The sequence below is a fragment of the Strix aluco genome, chromosome 3 (genome assembly GCF_031877795.1).
Source record: "Strix aluco isolate bStrAlu1 chromosome 3, bStrAlu1.hap1, whole genome shotgun sequence".
NCBI classification, from domain to species: domain Eukaryota; kingdom Metazoa; phylum Chordata; class Aves; order Strigiformes; family Strigidae; genus Strix; species Strix aluco.
The window spans coordinates 99,775,423-99,792,333 of NC_133933.1; the positions used below are offsets into that span (position 1 = coordinate 99,775,423).

At 39.3% G+C, this 16,911-nt stretch overlaps 1 protein-coding gene across 3 annotated transcripts in view; it reads left to right on the forward strand.

Annotated features, from left to right (window-relative positions):
- COL9A1 (collagen type IX alpha 1 chain) overlaps positions 1-15,793 on the forward strand; it is a 75,845-nt gene extending 60,052 nt beyond the window's left edge. For 2 of the 3 annotated variants that reach the window (XM_074819815.1, XM_074819816.1), the window contains 8 exons: positions 3,891-3,926; positions 4,033-4,077; positions 5,808-5,840; positions 7,969-8,115; positions 9,169-9,223; positions 10,569-10,757; positions 13,509-13,586; positions 14,745-15,793. In XM_074819815.1, coding sequence (XP_074675916.1) covers positions 3,891-3,926; positions 4,033-4,077; positions 5,808-5,840; positions 7,969-8,115; positions 9,169-9,223; positions 10,569-10,757; positions 13,509-13,586; positions 14,745-14,929 — 768 coding nt within the window. In that variant the 3' untranslated portion in view covers positions 14,930-15,793. The remainder of the gene's footprint in view (positions 1-3,890; positions 3,927-4,032; positions 4,078-5,807; positions 5,841-7,968; positions 8,116-9,168; positions 9,224-10,568; positions 10,758-13,508; positions 13,587-14,744) is intronic. The other variant, XM_074819817.1, reaches the window with a different exon arrangement.
- The last annotated feature ends 1,118 nt before the right edge of the window (positions 15,794-16,911 follow it).

The window sequence follows — 16,911 nt, forward strand, 5'->3', positions numbered from 1 at the left end:
TGAATAAATGTCAGTGAAGAGAGTATATAAAGCCAAAAATGTTCATTATCTTCTGTTGCTTATAGGAGGCTACACAGTATGGAATTCACTCACCAAACTTCAGATACCTTTGTTACAGAAATAGTCAGTTCTGCTTTGTGTTTCATCCTTCTTACTTGAGGCATTTACTTCAGTATTAAATGAATTGCACTTGTGAAGTACCTCTGACTTCCCACTGACAATCAAGGAAGTATAGGACTGTTAGTCAGCTGAGGTATCACTGCTGTAGATGTCTTTGGTTGAGCGGAGGAATCCTGCCCCTGGTATGCTCCCAGTATACACTGTAGGGTGGCTAGGTAGGGCTTGCAGTTGGTTTTGGCAGCTTTAAAAAGCTGCTCAGGTATTTAAAACCAAGTTTCTAAGTCTTTGTTGTGTTTTTTGGTGCTTTTTAATGTTGAGATCAGGAACATATGTTTCTAGTCAAATGTAAGTATTGACATAAGGCAGTCTCTTTTTATTAGATTGTATTATTAGATTATATTTTATATATAATATAATTAGATTATGTTTTATTAGATCTTTTATTAGATTTTTCATACGTTAGACTTCTCCAGAGGGAGATTGAAGGTATCTGAGGAAGCAAATCTGGAAGGAAAATAACTAGTATTTGTTGCAGTGCTGACAATCTCCCTCCAAAGATGCCTGATTTTCCTCATTGGTATTACCATATAAAGGGTCTGGACCTCTGGGATAAGAGCAGAATGTAGATGCTGTAAACAGACCCAGTGAGATTCAGGCTACAGCCAGGAGGTTTCTGTTTATCTAACTGGCAGATGACAGTACCTTATGCCTGGAGCGTTTTTAAAATCCTAGGGTCAGTTTAATGCCCTGTCCAAATACCTTAAAGTTCAAAAACCTATGCAATTATCTCATCCTGTGATTGCTTTTTAGCTTTCCTGTTTTGAGACAAGTGTCCACTTGTATCCTTGATAATTTTTTTTTTCTTCAGTTGCATAGAGGCTGGAGTGAATTTTCTGGGGCAGGCTTAACACGGCTGCAGCTTTACCAGTAGCACTGATGTGCAGTTTGTATTCCAAGGCACAAGTCTGGAGAGCATTGTGCCACTCTGTCCTTTCTCTTCCCTATTCAACTTGCAACTGCATCTGTCTTACACAGAGCCAAAAATCCTTGTGAGGGTTTGGAAATAGGTATCTCTGTAGCCTGTTAACCCTAGTCTTTGGGTCAGTCACTGCTACCGGTAAGTTCCAGACTGAAGTAACCTTTCTTCCCTTCCTGATTTCAAAACTTCATGGTTTTGTACAGAGGGATCCTATAAAGTTCTGTTGTGAAGCCCATACGTGCATGATAAGAGTTGATGTGAAACTAGAAGCCAAGTAGAATTCACAAAACCCCATATTTCAGCAGTCATTCTTGATCCCAAAGCTGTTAGATATTAGGTACTATCTGCTGGCATCTTGTCACATGCGCCCCATTTTGACCACTTAAACAACCACTGCCAAAGGTATCAGCAAAAGTGTTTTTATTGAAATATGATATTATAAGAGGCTTAACAAAGTTTGATGGCAAGGTTCACACTGTTATTTACTGCAGAGGATATAATAATGATTCAGTTACCAATGCAAAATCAAAGTTACCAATACAAAATCTTAGTGCACTATAACGCAAGGTTATGTGCGATACTGGTCACTTACCAAAGATCTGCAGTTGGTAAGGGGTGTCTCAGCCTCGAGGAAGAACCTTGAGAGGTGTCCCAGCTCAAGGTGAGTTCATCACTGCGAGCCAATTGCTTAGCAGAGAGAGCTTGAAAAAGGCTCACTCAGGCTGTCATATTTATGGAATGAAGTGGTTGGCTCATAGTCAAGTATGGAAAAGGTGGGCATGCGACTCCTTGTACCCACAACTTTCTTTGTTCCCTGACAAATGAGTCTAGGAAGAACCACCTGCTATTTACATGTTAATTGCATGTTCGGTGTTCCAGTTTCTAAGCCCATATGCATCTATGCTCACCACGTCACCCTGTTCCTGCGTGGGTTTTCAGAGAACAGGTCAGAAGTAGAGACGTTATTGGGCTGGTTGCAACCTAGGCCTTTACTTCCTTTGGAGCCTTAACAAGGCTGCTACTAGTTTGGTCAAGGAGTTGAGTGCATCCATCAACACCTGACATATTATAGCAGAGATCACAATACAAAACAGAGTTACAACAATGGATCATGGTTCAGAGAATCTTGCAGTGGTTACGCAGATATATTACAGATAATGGCCAAACCCCAACATTCACCACTTACACTGTTTCTGATTCACATATTTTGAATTGGTTTCAGACACACTGGTTCTGTCTGTTTTAATAAATTGAACAGCACCAGGCTAAGACCCAGACCTTGGCACTGCAACACGATCCTTTATATTGTTAAAAAGTCAGTGTAACCCCTGGTACAGTTTTGGCTGATGCTGACTGGCAGTTCTGCAAACAATTCCTGGGCATGGTTTGAGACGGATTTTTACAAATAGATAAGCAGTAGGTCAAAAAAGTGGATATTTTCATATTTTGTCATCTTACCCTATTGCCTCCATTGAAATTTTGGGAGTCAATGTATAATAGATTCAGATAGTTTCAGCTGTGATTTTTATGTTATAGGCCAAGTTTCACAAAAGCAAAAGCTTCTCCCACCTCAACCTTATTTATTGTCTGTTTTGTTGCTCTAAAGAAGAGTAAGTAGAGAAAAAGAACCCCCCAAATGATGTTAGGTTGGAAATTGATGTCTTTTTATGTGAGTAATTGGAAAACCTTAATAAGACACGATTTGGGAACACTTCAGACAAAATAGTTTCAGCTTTGACAAAGTTGGAATGTTAAATGGGTCTGTGGTTTCCACTGCTTAGCTTTGTGGATAATTTAGTATTGGCTCTTCGTCCTCAGGAACATGAGAACAAATCTGAATTCATTAAATTGTAGATGTTACACTGGTTTGTGTGCCTGTATCTTATGTGAATTAAATGGATCTCTGAAATTGGAGAGAAAATGCTGTATCTCCGTCTGTTTCAAAAAAAAAATTTTATGCACTGTTATAGTTCTTTTGGAATGTATATATTTTAATATGCACAGACTGCAAAGAACATTTAAGGATGGAGTGATTGGTTTTCTAACAGAATACAAATACTAAGATTTTCTTAACACTGTTCTACAAATGAAAAATTTATAGAGACAAATTACGTAAATTTGAAATTAGTCAGGTCATTACTTTATTCCTCTTTGGTTCGTGCCTGTCCACACAGGTACGTTTTGGTACAGGATTCTAAGATGAAGAACAATAATGTTTTTTTTAAAAAAGGAATATCAACTTTAAGATACAAGCCATTCAGCTTTGACTGTAATGATCAAGATTCTAGAGACACTTCTGCTAAAAAACATTGAGAATTAAACAGCAAGCAAGGCCAGATTGTGACTGAATTTGTGGATGTCTGTACTTATCCCATGTTAGCAGGGCTGGTATGGCCTGCAGCAATATGGAATATTTAATAGGGCTAGAAATAGTGATACACTTACTGGATTTTTTACTTAAAACTTGTAACCAATTTGCAGAGCAGAGTTGTAGCAGCTGCAAGAGCATCTGCCATGTAAAGGGAAGATCCACTGTTTGACAGTCAGAATCTGTACCATCCAGTGTGGCAGTGGATTCTATGTTCCATGCTATTTGTTGTCTTCAGTCTGTCACCTTAATTATATAGTAAGATTTAAGTGCTTTCATTGTCATTCCTAAAAATTTTCAGCTTTAAAGGTCTCTTGCATTAATGCTAGATGGTAGGGAGGATTGAAAATAATTCAGTATGCTTTTGAACCTGCAGTTTCAAATTCTGATTTTTTTTTTTTTTTTTAATCTTTAACCTCTTAGGGTTCAGTGGGTGAACCAGGACCTAAGGGTGAACAAGTAAGTCGTATTAGAGATCATGGTACTTTCAAGTCACACTACCAAATATTGCAGTACATTATGTTGACTAAATCTGAAGGCTGACAGTATGTCTTTTTTGATACAGGGTGCACCTGGAGCAGAAGGAGATGGAGGAGAAAAGGGTGACTTGGTAAGGCGTTATTTTCTCTTCATCTGATCTAATATTTTGTTGTCATAAATTGTATTGTTGGAATATTGTTGGAGTGCTTCAGGCATATGGTTTGATCACTGAAAGTTACATTTCAGTTGTTGGCCTGGTCATGCCATTCCTGCTGTTTTGAAAGCACTCAGAAATCCGCATAGTCTGTTAGGTGTGTAGCATGGTACAGGCTGCCTTGAAGGCAGGATGTGTGTGTGTATATACACACACACACACATATGTAGAGATACACTAAGTGTTTATGTATAAATATATATATGCATACACACACATACATTGATTCTTGGTGTTTGAGGCAGTGAAGATGAGGAGGTAGTTTAATTCAGGTGCAACAGGAGCACAGATAATAAATATCCTTAATAATTCATACTTGATGGAAATATTTTGTATTGCCTTTATATTTGGAAGTAAGATGTAGCAACTGGCTGCTAGGGAGAGGGAAGATGATCTGGGGAGAGGCTGTGGCACTGTCATATTGCTGGAGGAGTAGATACATGTATGCACCACCGGAGTGTGGCATGTTGTGGATTCACATGGGTAATGCCTGGGTCATGTGCCCTTGGGTAAAAAGGATTTGTTTTCCTGCAGAAAGAGGCTAGTTCAGCAGCTCCTATGGGGCCCCACCCAGCAAAGCCAGAACTTCATCTTTCAAAAGGAAGTAAACTGCTCTCAGTTTAAAAAAACGGTAGCCAGGTTGTGTGCTGGGAATGAGCACTTTTTTCCTACACTGCAATTCTGAAAGGCTTTTAAAGCTGATTAACAGCCCTAGTAAGCTAGATGTCCAGTAATTCAGCTTCACCAGCATGACACAGATTCCCAGGAAGCAACACTATGAGTTGTTTAAGTGTGCTGCCAGTTAGTCTGTTTTTAAACCGGTAACAGTTGTTATTTCTATTTCACTTACGGCATATCCATTAACAGCCAAGGTGGCCTTTCTGACCTTTAGAAACCAATTATTTCACCAATGACATCTAGGAACTAGGAAAATACAGTTTTCAGAAATCTGTCAAAGAGTAATACGAAAACACCAAAGAAGAAGGGTTTTTCTATTTCATAGGTGATTACAAGATTTTAAACTTTTTTTTTTTTTTTAAATTCAGAGGGAAAAATAAAAACTTCTGAGTAGTGGGACTGCTGTTCTCAGCCAAGCAATAGAGGGATCTCAGGGTTGTTCAAGCCAGGAGCCAGGTTGTTGGGAACAGGAACTTCTAGGGATTTGGCTTCTTCATAGCACATTGGGTAGACAATTGCTTGGTTTCTGTTACAGTTTTGTCAGGGCTACCACAACACTGTAAAATATCTGTAATTCTGTCAGACTAGAAAATCCTGATTCAGTAATGCTTCCTCTAAAGGTTTCCAAGCAATCGAATATCTAAGATCTTCCTATGCTGTAACTGTGGTTTGAGAGGTTAGAGCCATGTGTCTAATTCTAAAATAAGCAGTACAAAACTAATTATAGTAAACATGCTTTCTTATTTGCACCTTACAGAAATGATTTGAGAAAGGAATTTTACAAAAAAAGTCTGAAATTTAAGTTTTATTTCCAAGTTTTATTCATTTGAAGTGCAATTTTGTCTAAATCAACTAAATATGTGAACTTTTTTTTTAGTAGTGAAAAAAATCACGTCAAGTTTACTGCATTTGTAATGTCTTTGATAACAGATACCTCTTTTGATATAGTTTGTCTTATTTCTGCTTAGGGTGATATGGGATTACCAGGAGCAAAGGGAGCTGTAAGTATAATGAATAGCGCTGGTACAGAAATACAGAGATCTAGTAGATCAGATAGATGATTTTCTGATTTAAGAAAGAAAATACAAATAATGAGCTGAGCTCTTTATCACAGTTAAATTGAATGAGTTCCAACAGCATTTCTTCTGTTTAAATTTTGAATACAGTCAATATTAAAATGAGTTAGCTTTGGAAAGGAATTAATGTCCTGAATTCTAAGCTCCATAAAAGGGAAGCATCATTCTGCAGTGGTTTTCTGGCCAACTAATTTTTTTTTTTTTTTTTTAAGGAAATGAATGTACTCTTTGTACAGTAGGTGTTGTATAGAAAGGAGGCTCAGTGCAGTGGCTGCACGCCGCCTGTAATCTTTACGCTGTGAAAAAGCTGGCAGCAAGGCTGTGATGTCTGTGAAAGCAGAAGTATTTATGTCCCAGATTCTTTTTTTTAATTTTTTTTTGAAATAACAAAGTGATAGCTTTGATGTGAAAGGTGAGCAGGAGCTTGTATGTCACATAAGAAAAAGATTTGAGCTGAACGCATTCTTTTATTTCAGGATCTCTGAAGAGTGGGATTGTTATTGCGCTATGACACTAACATATCAACAGTTCTGCCTACAGGAAACTGAGGCTGACCATCACAAACTACACTTTTGTGTTCTCAGTGGCCTGTGTGACTTTGGGGCTAAGCAAAGTGCAAGTTAGAGAGTGTTTACTTCTGATCAAGATCTTACAAGAAGGGCATGAGGAAGAGAGAGTAGAGGAGAAATTTGTAGTTTTATCCCCCTAGATTTTTAAAATCCTCTTTTGAGGAGAGCCTAGAGTGTTTGTCATACTGGTGAGTACTTACACAAGGGATGTGTAATCCATCAGGGATCCTGATAACTCACCAGGCTGGGCAAGAAAGGAATGATGGCTTCCTGGGTGTATTCCCACGAAGGGAATTTTGCTGTCTTCTTCATATATCTACTGAAGCATGTATCTACTGGGTTTTCTTCTGACAGCAGTTAGGTGTCTGAGATGCAGCATAGATGGAACTGAAATGGCTCCATCTTGTGGATTTAACAGATACCACAGTGGAGTAATTTATTCTCGAGCATCTCTTTCAGAGGGTGGTTTTTTTTTTTTTCCCCCGGTAGATTTGGGAAGCCTTAAGTATGTAGGAATTTTTTTCTGTTTTTTTTGGGAGGGTTTGTTGTGGTTTTGGTTTTTTTTTTTGGTTTTTGGGTGTTCTTTTAGTCCTACTACTGATTAATAGTAGTAAAATAACTTGTATTGAAAGTAACTCAGAGGTGCCTGTTGACATAGGTCTTGCTCTGCATGACATTTAATCACTTTTAGAAAATTTACTGGGGCAGAAGCTATAGCTTTATTTACTAAATGTACTTAAGTGGATGTATTGATGTAGCCATATCAATCCTTTCATTCCCTAGGGGTCAGGATGTTTATACCAGTAAAACAGCTCTTTCTACCCCTTCCCTGGGTGAAATAAGCTGGCACTACATCTGTTCAGGCAGTTTGTCAACATCAGGCAGTTTGTGTGAGGATGTTCCCTCCCCTGTGCCAGCAAACGCAAGTGTAGGCACTAGAACCTGTGTGCAGTGAGCTCTGGCTCTGACAGAAAAAATGTCCTGACAAAGCAAAAATGTGTGTTCCCAAGCAGCCTGGGGCTAAACGATACAGGCTCATACTGTGGTACTCTCTACAAAAGGGCAGGAAAGGCATTTGGAGCAAGCAGGGAGCTGGAATTTTTGTAACTTAAGGAGTGCTTAATGTCTAGAAAAGTTGCATGTGACATGCTCAAGGACAGAAGTAGAAACCAAGTATAGGAGGTCTCTTTCCTGACAAAAACCCAATGTCTTGGGCATGTCATTATGGATGGTGATTTGCCTCTTTAGTCAGAGTATCTTATTTTTCCACTTCTCCCCTTTAAGTAAGGGATACAGACCTCTTTTTAAGCTGATAAATCACAAAAGCACTGACTCCAGTTGCTTATTTAAAAAGAAGCTGTTGCAACAACTACATCCCAGCATTCATTGCTTTGCATTTGCAAATAGCTCCTGTCACCATTTTGATCTGTCAGAATGAGTCTAACAGTATTACAGCAGTCCACTGAAATTCCTGTCTTTGTCAGGTTGGTAATCCTGGAGAGCCTGGTTCCCGTGGGCCCGAGGGAAGTCGGGGACTGCCTGGCATGGAAGGGCCACGAGGCTCACCTGGCCCACGAGGCTTGCAGGGTGAACAGGGTGCCCCAGGTCTGCCTGGCAGCCAAGGTCCAGCTGTAAGTACTGTTTTTATGTAATTGATATCTTTTGAACACTTAAGCTGTCACTCACACCGCTTCTTTTTTGTTCATCAGGAGGTCAGGAGGTGTGTATGCATGCAAAACCCAAGTGCCACAGTAGAGTTTGAAAATACACTGTACCTCACAACAGATGCATTTGTCCACCAGAGAAATCTTAGGGTTATATGCAGTTAAGTCCTTGGGTCCTCAGCTTTCAGTTCAGTTCCATTTTCTTATGCCTGCTCCACTCCTGTTGTGTGCATGAAACCATGTTTGATACGTGGGTGTATCACACGTAGTATCTACCTTGCTAGTCAGATTGACTTCAGCTGGAATAGTTGCATTTGCAGGGACTGGAACACCTTTTATTGACTGGTTGTACTGATTTTGACTGGGATAGTAGCTAGTATGGGGATAGTTTTGGATTTGTGCTGAAAATAGTGTTGATAACACACTGATGTTTTAGTTAGTGCTGAGCAGTGCTTACACAGCACCAAGGCCTTTTCTGCTCCTCACGCTGCCCCACCACTGAGTAGGCGGAAGGTACACAAAAAGCTGGGAGGGGACATAGCCAGGAAAGCTGACCCCAACTAACCGAAGGGATATCCCATGCCATGGGACGTCATGCTCAGCCATAAAACCAGAGGGAAGGTTGGCGGGGGGGCACTGCTCCAGGACTGGCTGGGCATCTAGTTTGTTGGTGGTGAGCAGTTGTTTTCACTTGCATCAATTGTCTTTCTTGGGTTTTATTTTTCCCTCTTTTCCTTACAATTTATTATCATTATTATTAATTATTATTAATAATAATAAAAAGAAATAATAGTAATAAACAACAACTGTTTTTATCTCAACCCATGAGTTTTCTCACTTTTACCCTTCCAAATCTCTCCCATCCCACCGAGGGGGAGTGAGCAAGCGGCTGTGTGGTGCTTTGTTGCCCGCTGGCGTTAAACCATGAAAACTGGCCAGCATTTTTTGCATCCGGCACACTTACAAAATGTACTGTGATATCAACTGGTTTTTTTTAAACTATTATTTTTTTAATCCTAGGGAAAAGAACCAACTGATCAGCACATTAAGCAGGTTTGCATGAGAGTCATGCAAGGTAAATATGCTAAAAAGTATTTGATGTTTTTTTCTTGTGCATTTACATCAGGATAATCTACTGCTGTGGAGGCAACCAAGATTTTCCCACTCTCATCCAGAACAAATAGTGTGGCCTCAGCAGGGGACCTGGCAGAAAATCCTCCCATGTGTGAATGTAGACACAATATGAGAGAATATGAGAAGTCCCTTATTTATATACACTTTGCAGCCTCATTGAACTACCTGTTAATTCTGTCCTATTACTGTAGTGAGCACGCCATAGACCAGAATGTTTTTATGAAATACATATATTTTGTGTACAAATCATTTGCTGTGTTTACATATATAAAAGTACATAGCTTCACTGAAATCTTGTTTTGCCATTTGTACTCATACACTATAAGATTACAACAAACAACTATGTGCAAAATAGGTAAAAAAAAAAAAAAAAGCAGCACAGAGAGGGGCTTTCTGGAGATAACATACCATAAAATGAAAGCAATAGTTCAAAACCCTAATTATATTTGCTTAATTCTTATTGACACACACAAAAATCTGGAGCTTTTCTAATATAGTTGGGTGCATGGGATTTACTGAGTTTAAAAATTTATGCTGCCCTGTAAGCACAAAAGAGGCTTTTCAGTACTTGCTATTGAAGATGCCCTTGGGGCTATTATGCCTTTGTAATGTTAAGAGTTTACCAGAATGATATTGCTGCTCATGATTTGATCTGAACATCCTCACTAGTCATCACTGCTCTTGATACTGCCCAACAGGTTATGTTTTTAAAACTTTCTATAAATAGGATAAAAAGGCCTTTTAAATTGGTCTCTTGAAAGACACAGTAATATTGAGGAGGTTTATAGTGAAATTAGAAATGATGCTTGAATTTATTCATAACCATCAGAATTGGCAGTGAAAAGTATAGGAAAAATCTAGACTGTCTTCATTGCATCCCCCTATAATTGTTAATGCTGTCATGTTTAAAAGAAAAAAAAGAAATAGAAATCAATCCAAGTGGGTCCCTGGAACTTTGTCAGCTTAAAGACAACTGTAACTGAAGTTCAGCTTCTTGGTAGGCTTTGCCCACAGAGTGCTATCCCTAGTCTTCCTCATATATCTGCTGGTTATGGTTCCTATTTTATTTCAGGTCCTACCCCACCTCCCCTTCCCCCCATCTTCTTTATATTTCTTGGTTGTGGACACAAAATAACTAGTCTTGCCAAGTCATGCAGACTTTATAGCAAATGTCATATGGAGTTGTATGTGGATGTATCCAGCGAAAATTGTTTTTAAGGCATGCTTAGAAGGTGGATTTGAAGTCTAGAACAGAAATGTTAAGGAACTCCTCCTGTTCATTGCAGAACAACTAGCTCAGCTGGCAGCCAGTCTTAGGAGGCCAGAATTTGGTGCTCCAGGTCTTCCTGGCCGACCAGGGCCACCAGGTGCTCCAGGGCCTGCTGGTGAAAATGGCTTCCCAGGACAGCTTGGTCCCCGTGGCTTGCCTGGCCTTAAAGGTCCCCCTGGTGAGATCGGTCGTAAAGGTCCTAAAGGTAAGAAATTCTGTAACTGGTTTTCAGTTGTTGACTGCTCCATTCTTTTTTTGTGTGTTTGTTTTTTTTCCTTTGTATTAACAGGTTGTGGAGGTACATTGTACACACGTGAAGTCCAAAAAAATCCTGAATTAGGAACCTAAGCTGCTTCCTGTAACTGCTGCCTCAGTTGCCCCAGTGATTAAAGGGCACATTGGCCTGGTCTCAGTAAGACTTGTTTATGAATCTGTTTTTTGTCATCAAATTACTTACACAATATGAGAAAGGACAGGCATCTGTCTTGAACTAGAAGTAAGCAGCTGAGTCAGATGCCTAATATTAATTCTCCCTCTCATGGACTTTTGAGGTTAGTGTTTTTCATATGCTGAAAAGCTGCAGCAGTGATTCTCTCTTTCCTCCACTCAGTCTGGTTGTGGACCTCACTTTCGCAAGACCTGCAGTCCCAAAAACTAAACAGTCAGATTCATTCACTGCTCTCTAGCCTACTTTTCTAAGTCTATCCAGCTTCTTACAAGTGACTGATAACAATCTGCCTCTTATTTGAGTATAATACTTAAGCCACTTAACATCCCTGCACCATGTACCTCAATCTATCGATTCTTTGGAAAGGAGAAATCCATAATAAAATTGATTTACTTTACACTTTACCAAAAAAATCTTTGATCTAAATTAATCTCTTTTGTTCCTGACTGAGAGGAATTATAGTCCTCCAAAGGATTATACAGTAGAATTTTCTGCAACATTTTAGGACCACTGTGTATGTGTTAGTTTCTATTCAGCAGTGATTTCGATTTGTTTTCTTGAAGGAAGGTTTTATTTAAAAATTGTTTTTCTGCACAAAGCTGGTCTGTTGCTGGATTAGAGCATTTACTTTTGTCTCGAGCTTTATTTGAAAGTAAAATTGGGAAAACCTTTGAAAGAAGGAATAGAATACAAACAAAGCAAACCTTAATAGTGTTATTGCTGGAGTTCTGTTACTGTTTTCATTTAATGTAATGTCATCTGTATTCACAGAAGGAACAAAAAAGGGAGATGATACAAAGGTGATTGGATATGCTGAATTTGTTTCAGCACACAGCAGGCTGCACTGTTAATATTAAAAAAAATAAAATCTACAGTGTGTTAAAAAAACCCCAAACAAGTAAGATGCTTTGTTTCCTATCATAATTGTCATCAAACTCCAAGTTACCTTACAGTAAACCTTGAAATGCAATTACAGATACAAGACAAGTGGTGAATGCTGTCAGGTGCAAGAGCTATCATGATAATACATGGCAGGCAACCTGAAAAACTCTCAGTGCTTCACTTTTGAGTTCCTGGTAGGGTTCCACAGAGTTCCACAGAGGTCACAGGGATGAACTGACGTTCCACATCCATTTGGGGAGTAGTCGGAGATTGGAGTGAGCAGAAAAGGGTACACAGGACATGTGATAAAAGGGAAAAGGAGGAGGATGTTGAGAATGGTTTAGAAGATCACCGTAAAGAGGAGATAGAAACACAAGAATGTGTTACTATGAGATAGAGCAGAAGATACAAAGATACAGTGTCAGCAAGAACAGAGTCAAAAAGAGGTGGCTTAAGGTGGTAATAGTGACTTTATGAGCTATCTAGGGTAGAGAAGGAGGGCAGAAACACAAATAAGAAGTTGGAGAAGTTTGGGGTAACCAGCAGTAAACACTATCCCAAAGTGTTCAGTAGCTGGAAATAGAAGAAGTCTACATGGGTAACCTGACATCAGGGCTTCTGGTAGCTGCATTTACAAAGACAGGCTCAGTTTCCATGTTGACTAGGCAGTCTGAAGTGCAGTGGTAAGAGTCCTCCTCTAGTACCCTGTGTGCATCTAACTTGGACTTTTGTACTGGCTCTTGTGTTCCTTTCCATAGCTTCCTCGTCTTCTGCTGTGCCATTTCTAGGCAAACCCCAAACCTAACAGTCTATTTTAACTTCCCTCACTGCAGTACAAGAAAGTATGGAAGTATAAAATAAAGCTCACTCAAGTATTATTAGGCATATACCTGTGACTTCTGACTTGCATCAAAAAGAAAACAAATCAAGAGTTTACGGAGGTATTTATGAGTGGGAGATATATGTACTTTTAAGGAATATATACAGTGAAAAGAATTTGAACTTTACAACCAAAACAACAAAAAAAGCTTCCTCTTACTAAGATGCTTCTTGTTTGGAGCAACATGTGAGTTTGAAGAAAAGCTGGGTGCCCACCAAAGAAAAGTCTCCAAAATACCAGTATATAAGAACAAAGGTCTTTGTTTCACTTTTATGAATGTCTTACGTGGATGTCAACAGAATACTGTAATGTGTGCAAGCCAGCTTTCCTTTTCTTCTCTGCACTGGCTGCCTCAAGGACCAGCACTTGAGAATTTTTACTTCTTAGCTGAGTTCACATGGTCTTGCAAAAGCCCCTGACCAGTACCCTCAGTCTGTGTTCCAAAATAGCCTGTGTAGCTCTGTGAGTTTGGTTTATTTCTGTTCTATAGGGTATGGCATATTTCATGTGGTACTTACTGTCCAGCCCCAGGTGTTTGTTTTTTTTCCTTCCAACATGTCTACTTAAGTCAAATGGGGGAAAAAACCCAAACCTCTTACCAGGAACGTGTCAGAACATCATTCAAAGATGCCAAGAATATATACAGCCACCTGAACTCTCTGCTTATTAGCCATTCACCTCTGAGAGGAAACTTAATGAAAGTAATACTCCAAGCAGGCTGTAACTAATTTATGAATTTGCTTTAGGTGAACCAGGAGAAAGAGGAGAAAGAGGATTTCCAGGAAGAGGACTGAAAGGTTACCCTGGACCACGAGGTCTTCCAGGTAAATATAAAGGAGTGAAGATAAAGAAGAGATGTAGTAAAAATTATTCAGAACTGATACCTCAAGCTGCCTTGAAAAGACAAAAGGTGCCCATTAAGCAATAAACTTCCAAATAAGAGTACTTTATAATTTTTACTTCATAGGTAATGATACAGTCACAAATCAGAATTAAAAGCTCTTTTAATAAAGAGCTACCACCCATTTGTCTCAGTGTAGAAAGATTAGGAAAAAAGTATACAAAGCATTAAAAAAAAAGAGGCAGTGACACACACAGATATATAAAATTGCCTCTTTTTTATATAAGTGTATATATATAACGTAAAACAAACAGATTAACTCACTGGCAGCCACAGCAGTCTTCAAAATCTCGATTCATAGTTTAGGACATGCAAAGTACAATTATTTTTGTGGCAATTAATTGCAGTGTTATGTAACAGGGGTCCAGGAGAGATTCTTCCTGATAAATGCAGCACAACCGGCCTCTAGTGGACAGTGAATGAAAATAAACATGTTATTTCCATCAGTATCGCTCTATAACATGTTTCTGTGTGTATATAGAGACAGAAACTACCAAAATTTGTTCTCTTTGTAAAAAGGAGAAGAAATCAGTTGAGTGCATACTGATACCTAGAATGTTTGTGAAACTCGGAGTTGCCTTCTTCAGAGATTTATCATTGGAAGAGGCTTACTAAAATCGCTATATTTCATCCCTTCACTGAAGATTTAAAACTAAAATCAGAATTCCACTCTATACATCTATTTCCCCAACACCTCTGAGTGGAGAATAAAAACAACTGATATGCCTCTCCAGAGCGCTGAGATAACTCTGAAGTAGTGAGTAGCGCTACACCTTCATACACAGGGCCAGCAGGGCTGCCTGTGGTGCTGCCATCAGGAACATGGTTTAGCTTTTTATAGCAGCAGAGCCGCTCCAGTACAACTGGGGAGGATTGGGACTGAAATGTCATTGCTGTAGCTCTGTAAAGTTGTCTATTAGAGGAAAACTGTCCCTCTAAGGAGGTACCTCTCTGGGGAATCCACCAAAAGCAGTACAAAGACATCATCTACAGTGTTTAAGAACAGGATGTTCAGTAAAGCTATCTGTGTGCTAAGCAAGTCACATGCTGCCAATTTTTAGACCTGCATCCACTTTTCCAGGTGAACCAGGCAAACCCAGCTATGGCAGGGAGGGCCGTGATGGTGAACGAGGTCTCCCTGGGGTGGCCGGTCAGCCTGGGGTTCCTGGTCCTCCTGGCCCCCCTGGCCCTCCTGGGTACTGCGAGCCGTCGTCTTGCAGAATGGAGGCTGGACAGAGAGTTGGTAAGAACATGAAGGGGCCATGAATGGGCAACGCAAGTGCCATGAAGTGTCATCATCAATTTACTTCCTGCACAGACAGCTGAGAAAAAATAAGGAATGAAGGAGAAATACAAACAAGGAGAAACCTTTCACCCAAGGTTTCAGTAAGGCATTTTTAACACAGTGGTTGTACATTCTTTCTAAAGGTGTACTTGGCAACACAAGCTGGAACAATGGTGCTTACAGAAATACACAGGTGCTGCCTTCTGGCTCTTTCTCCATTTGAGGGGGGAAAAAAAGGCACTTGTCTATTTTTTTTTTTTTTTTTAAATAAAGAGTTTCTGTGATTTCTCCTCCTCCCCTACTTAATTCCTATGTATGATATACAGTGAAATAACATGTCTTCAGCCATCAAATAAAAAAGAAACAGTTTATTTACTTCACTTGTAGCTATTCTTTTGTGCTTATAAAATAAATTCCAGGGCACTCCGAAGCAAATTCCATCACTTCATGCACAGTCATTTCATTGTATGTATGTGCTGTACAGGACTCCCTCAGCTCTGCAGTTCAATTGCAGAAACACAGCTGGGAGGCTCTTCTTATGAAAACCTGCCACCCTGACACCTTTTATACTGTAAATCTCTGTAAATGCAGGATCACTGGGTTCTCAGGAATAAGCCATGTGGAATAACCTCTTCATATTCCACTCCAGTCTGTGTTGCATTCGTAATTTTGTATGAAGCCTATTCCAGCTCGCCTCCTTCTATGTGAAATTAAAATAAAAGGCTAGAAGCCACTGTCATGGGAATTTTAAGTCCCAGAAATATAAAAGTTTATAGTAGAGATTACAGATTTTGAAGTAACATCTGTGGTTGTACAAAAAAACTAATAAATAATGTTTTAACACTCTCTGGGTTTTTGTATGTATGGTTACATTTGCTACCAATAAACAGAACAGCTAGAAGGCAGCCATTAGACATCCCAAGTTACCTTTTAGATAAACTCAGTTTTTAGAGGAAAATGTGCATTGTGGATATTTTGTTTCTCTCTGTATAAATTAAACTATTTGTGGTTTTCACTTTACCTCCGCTGAAGTGTATTCTCTCTCAAAGACAACAATGAAACCATCCTATGATGTTTCCTGTCATTTTGCTATTAGTCATCCAATTTTCAAGTAACAAACTTTGGCACACTTGCTTTAAGCATTGATTTTTTTCCCTAGCCCTTAATTGTCTGTTTATATTCAAAATAGTTGACTTGTACGTCCTGTGAGAATATAAAGAAATAACATGATCAATTGAGCTATGCATTTTGCATGTAACGTATGAGACAACCCTAAAGGGAAAGGTACTGGTATATACTCTTAAAAGGAATTACTGAAAAACGCCATAGATAAGCCTTTCCCAACCAAACCTGACACTCTAGCTGCATCTGAGAGCCGCTTCTCTGGCACCTCATGTGTTGTCAGAAAATGCCTAAATAGAAATCACTTGTGAGAAAAACGTCTGATAAAGCTGCCTACTAAAAGAAATATTTGCACATTTGTTAGAGACTTTTGAGGGATAGTTAAATGGGATTAATTCTGATAATGTCTTCCTTGCACAGCCCAGTATTTTAAATGATAAAATATAAAAGAGGCCAAATCTTTACAAGTCAGTCTTACCTACAAGTGTCTGCTGCTCTCTGTTCAGTTCCACAGAAGCAGCACTGGGTGAGATTTCAAGGAAAAGATGGGAAAGAAAAATAGGCATAAAGAAATGTGCCATCCTTCCCAGAGAGTCTGGGTAAAGCCTGGGACAGAACGGTTTTCCTGCACCTCCACTTTGGCCAAACTCTCATAACCGACATCTCCTACGTTAATATTACAAGAAGTCATCAGAACAGATGAGTGCAAAGAATTTCACTCTTAAGAAACAAATCCAGACAATTGCATACAAGGTGGTTAACTTGCTCACACATAAGGATGTTCTCTAAAGTCTCAGATTAGGTCAGTTTTTACTGATTTAGGGCAGAGTCCTCAGAAGTA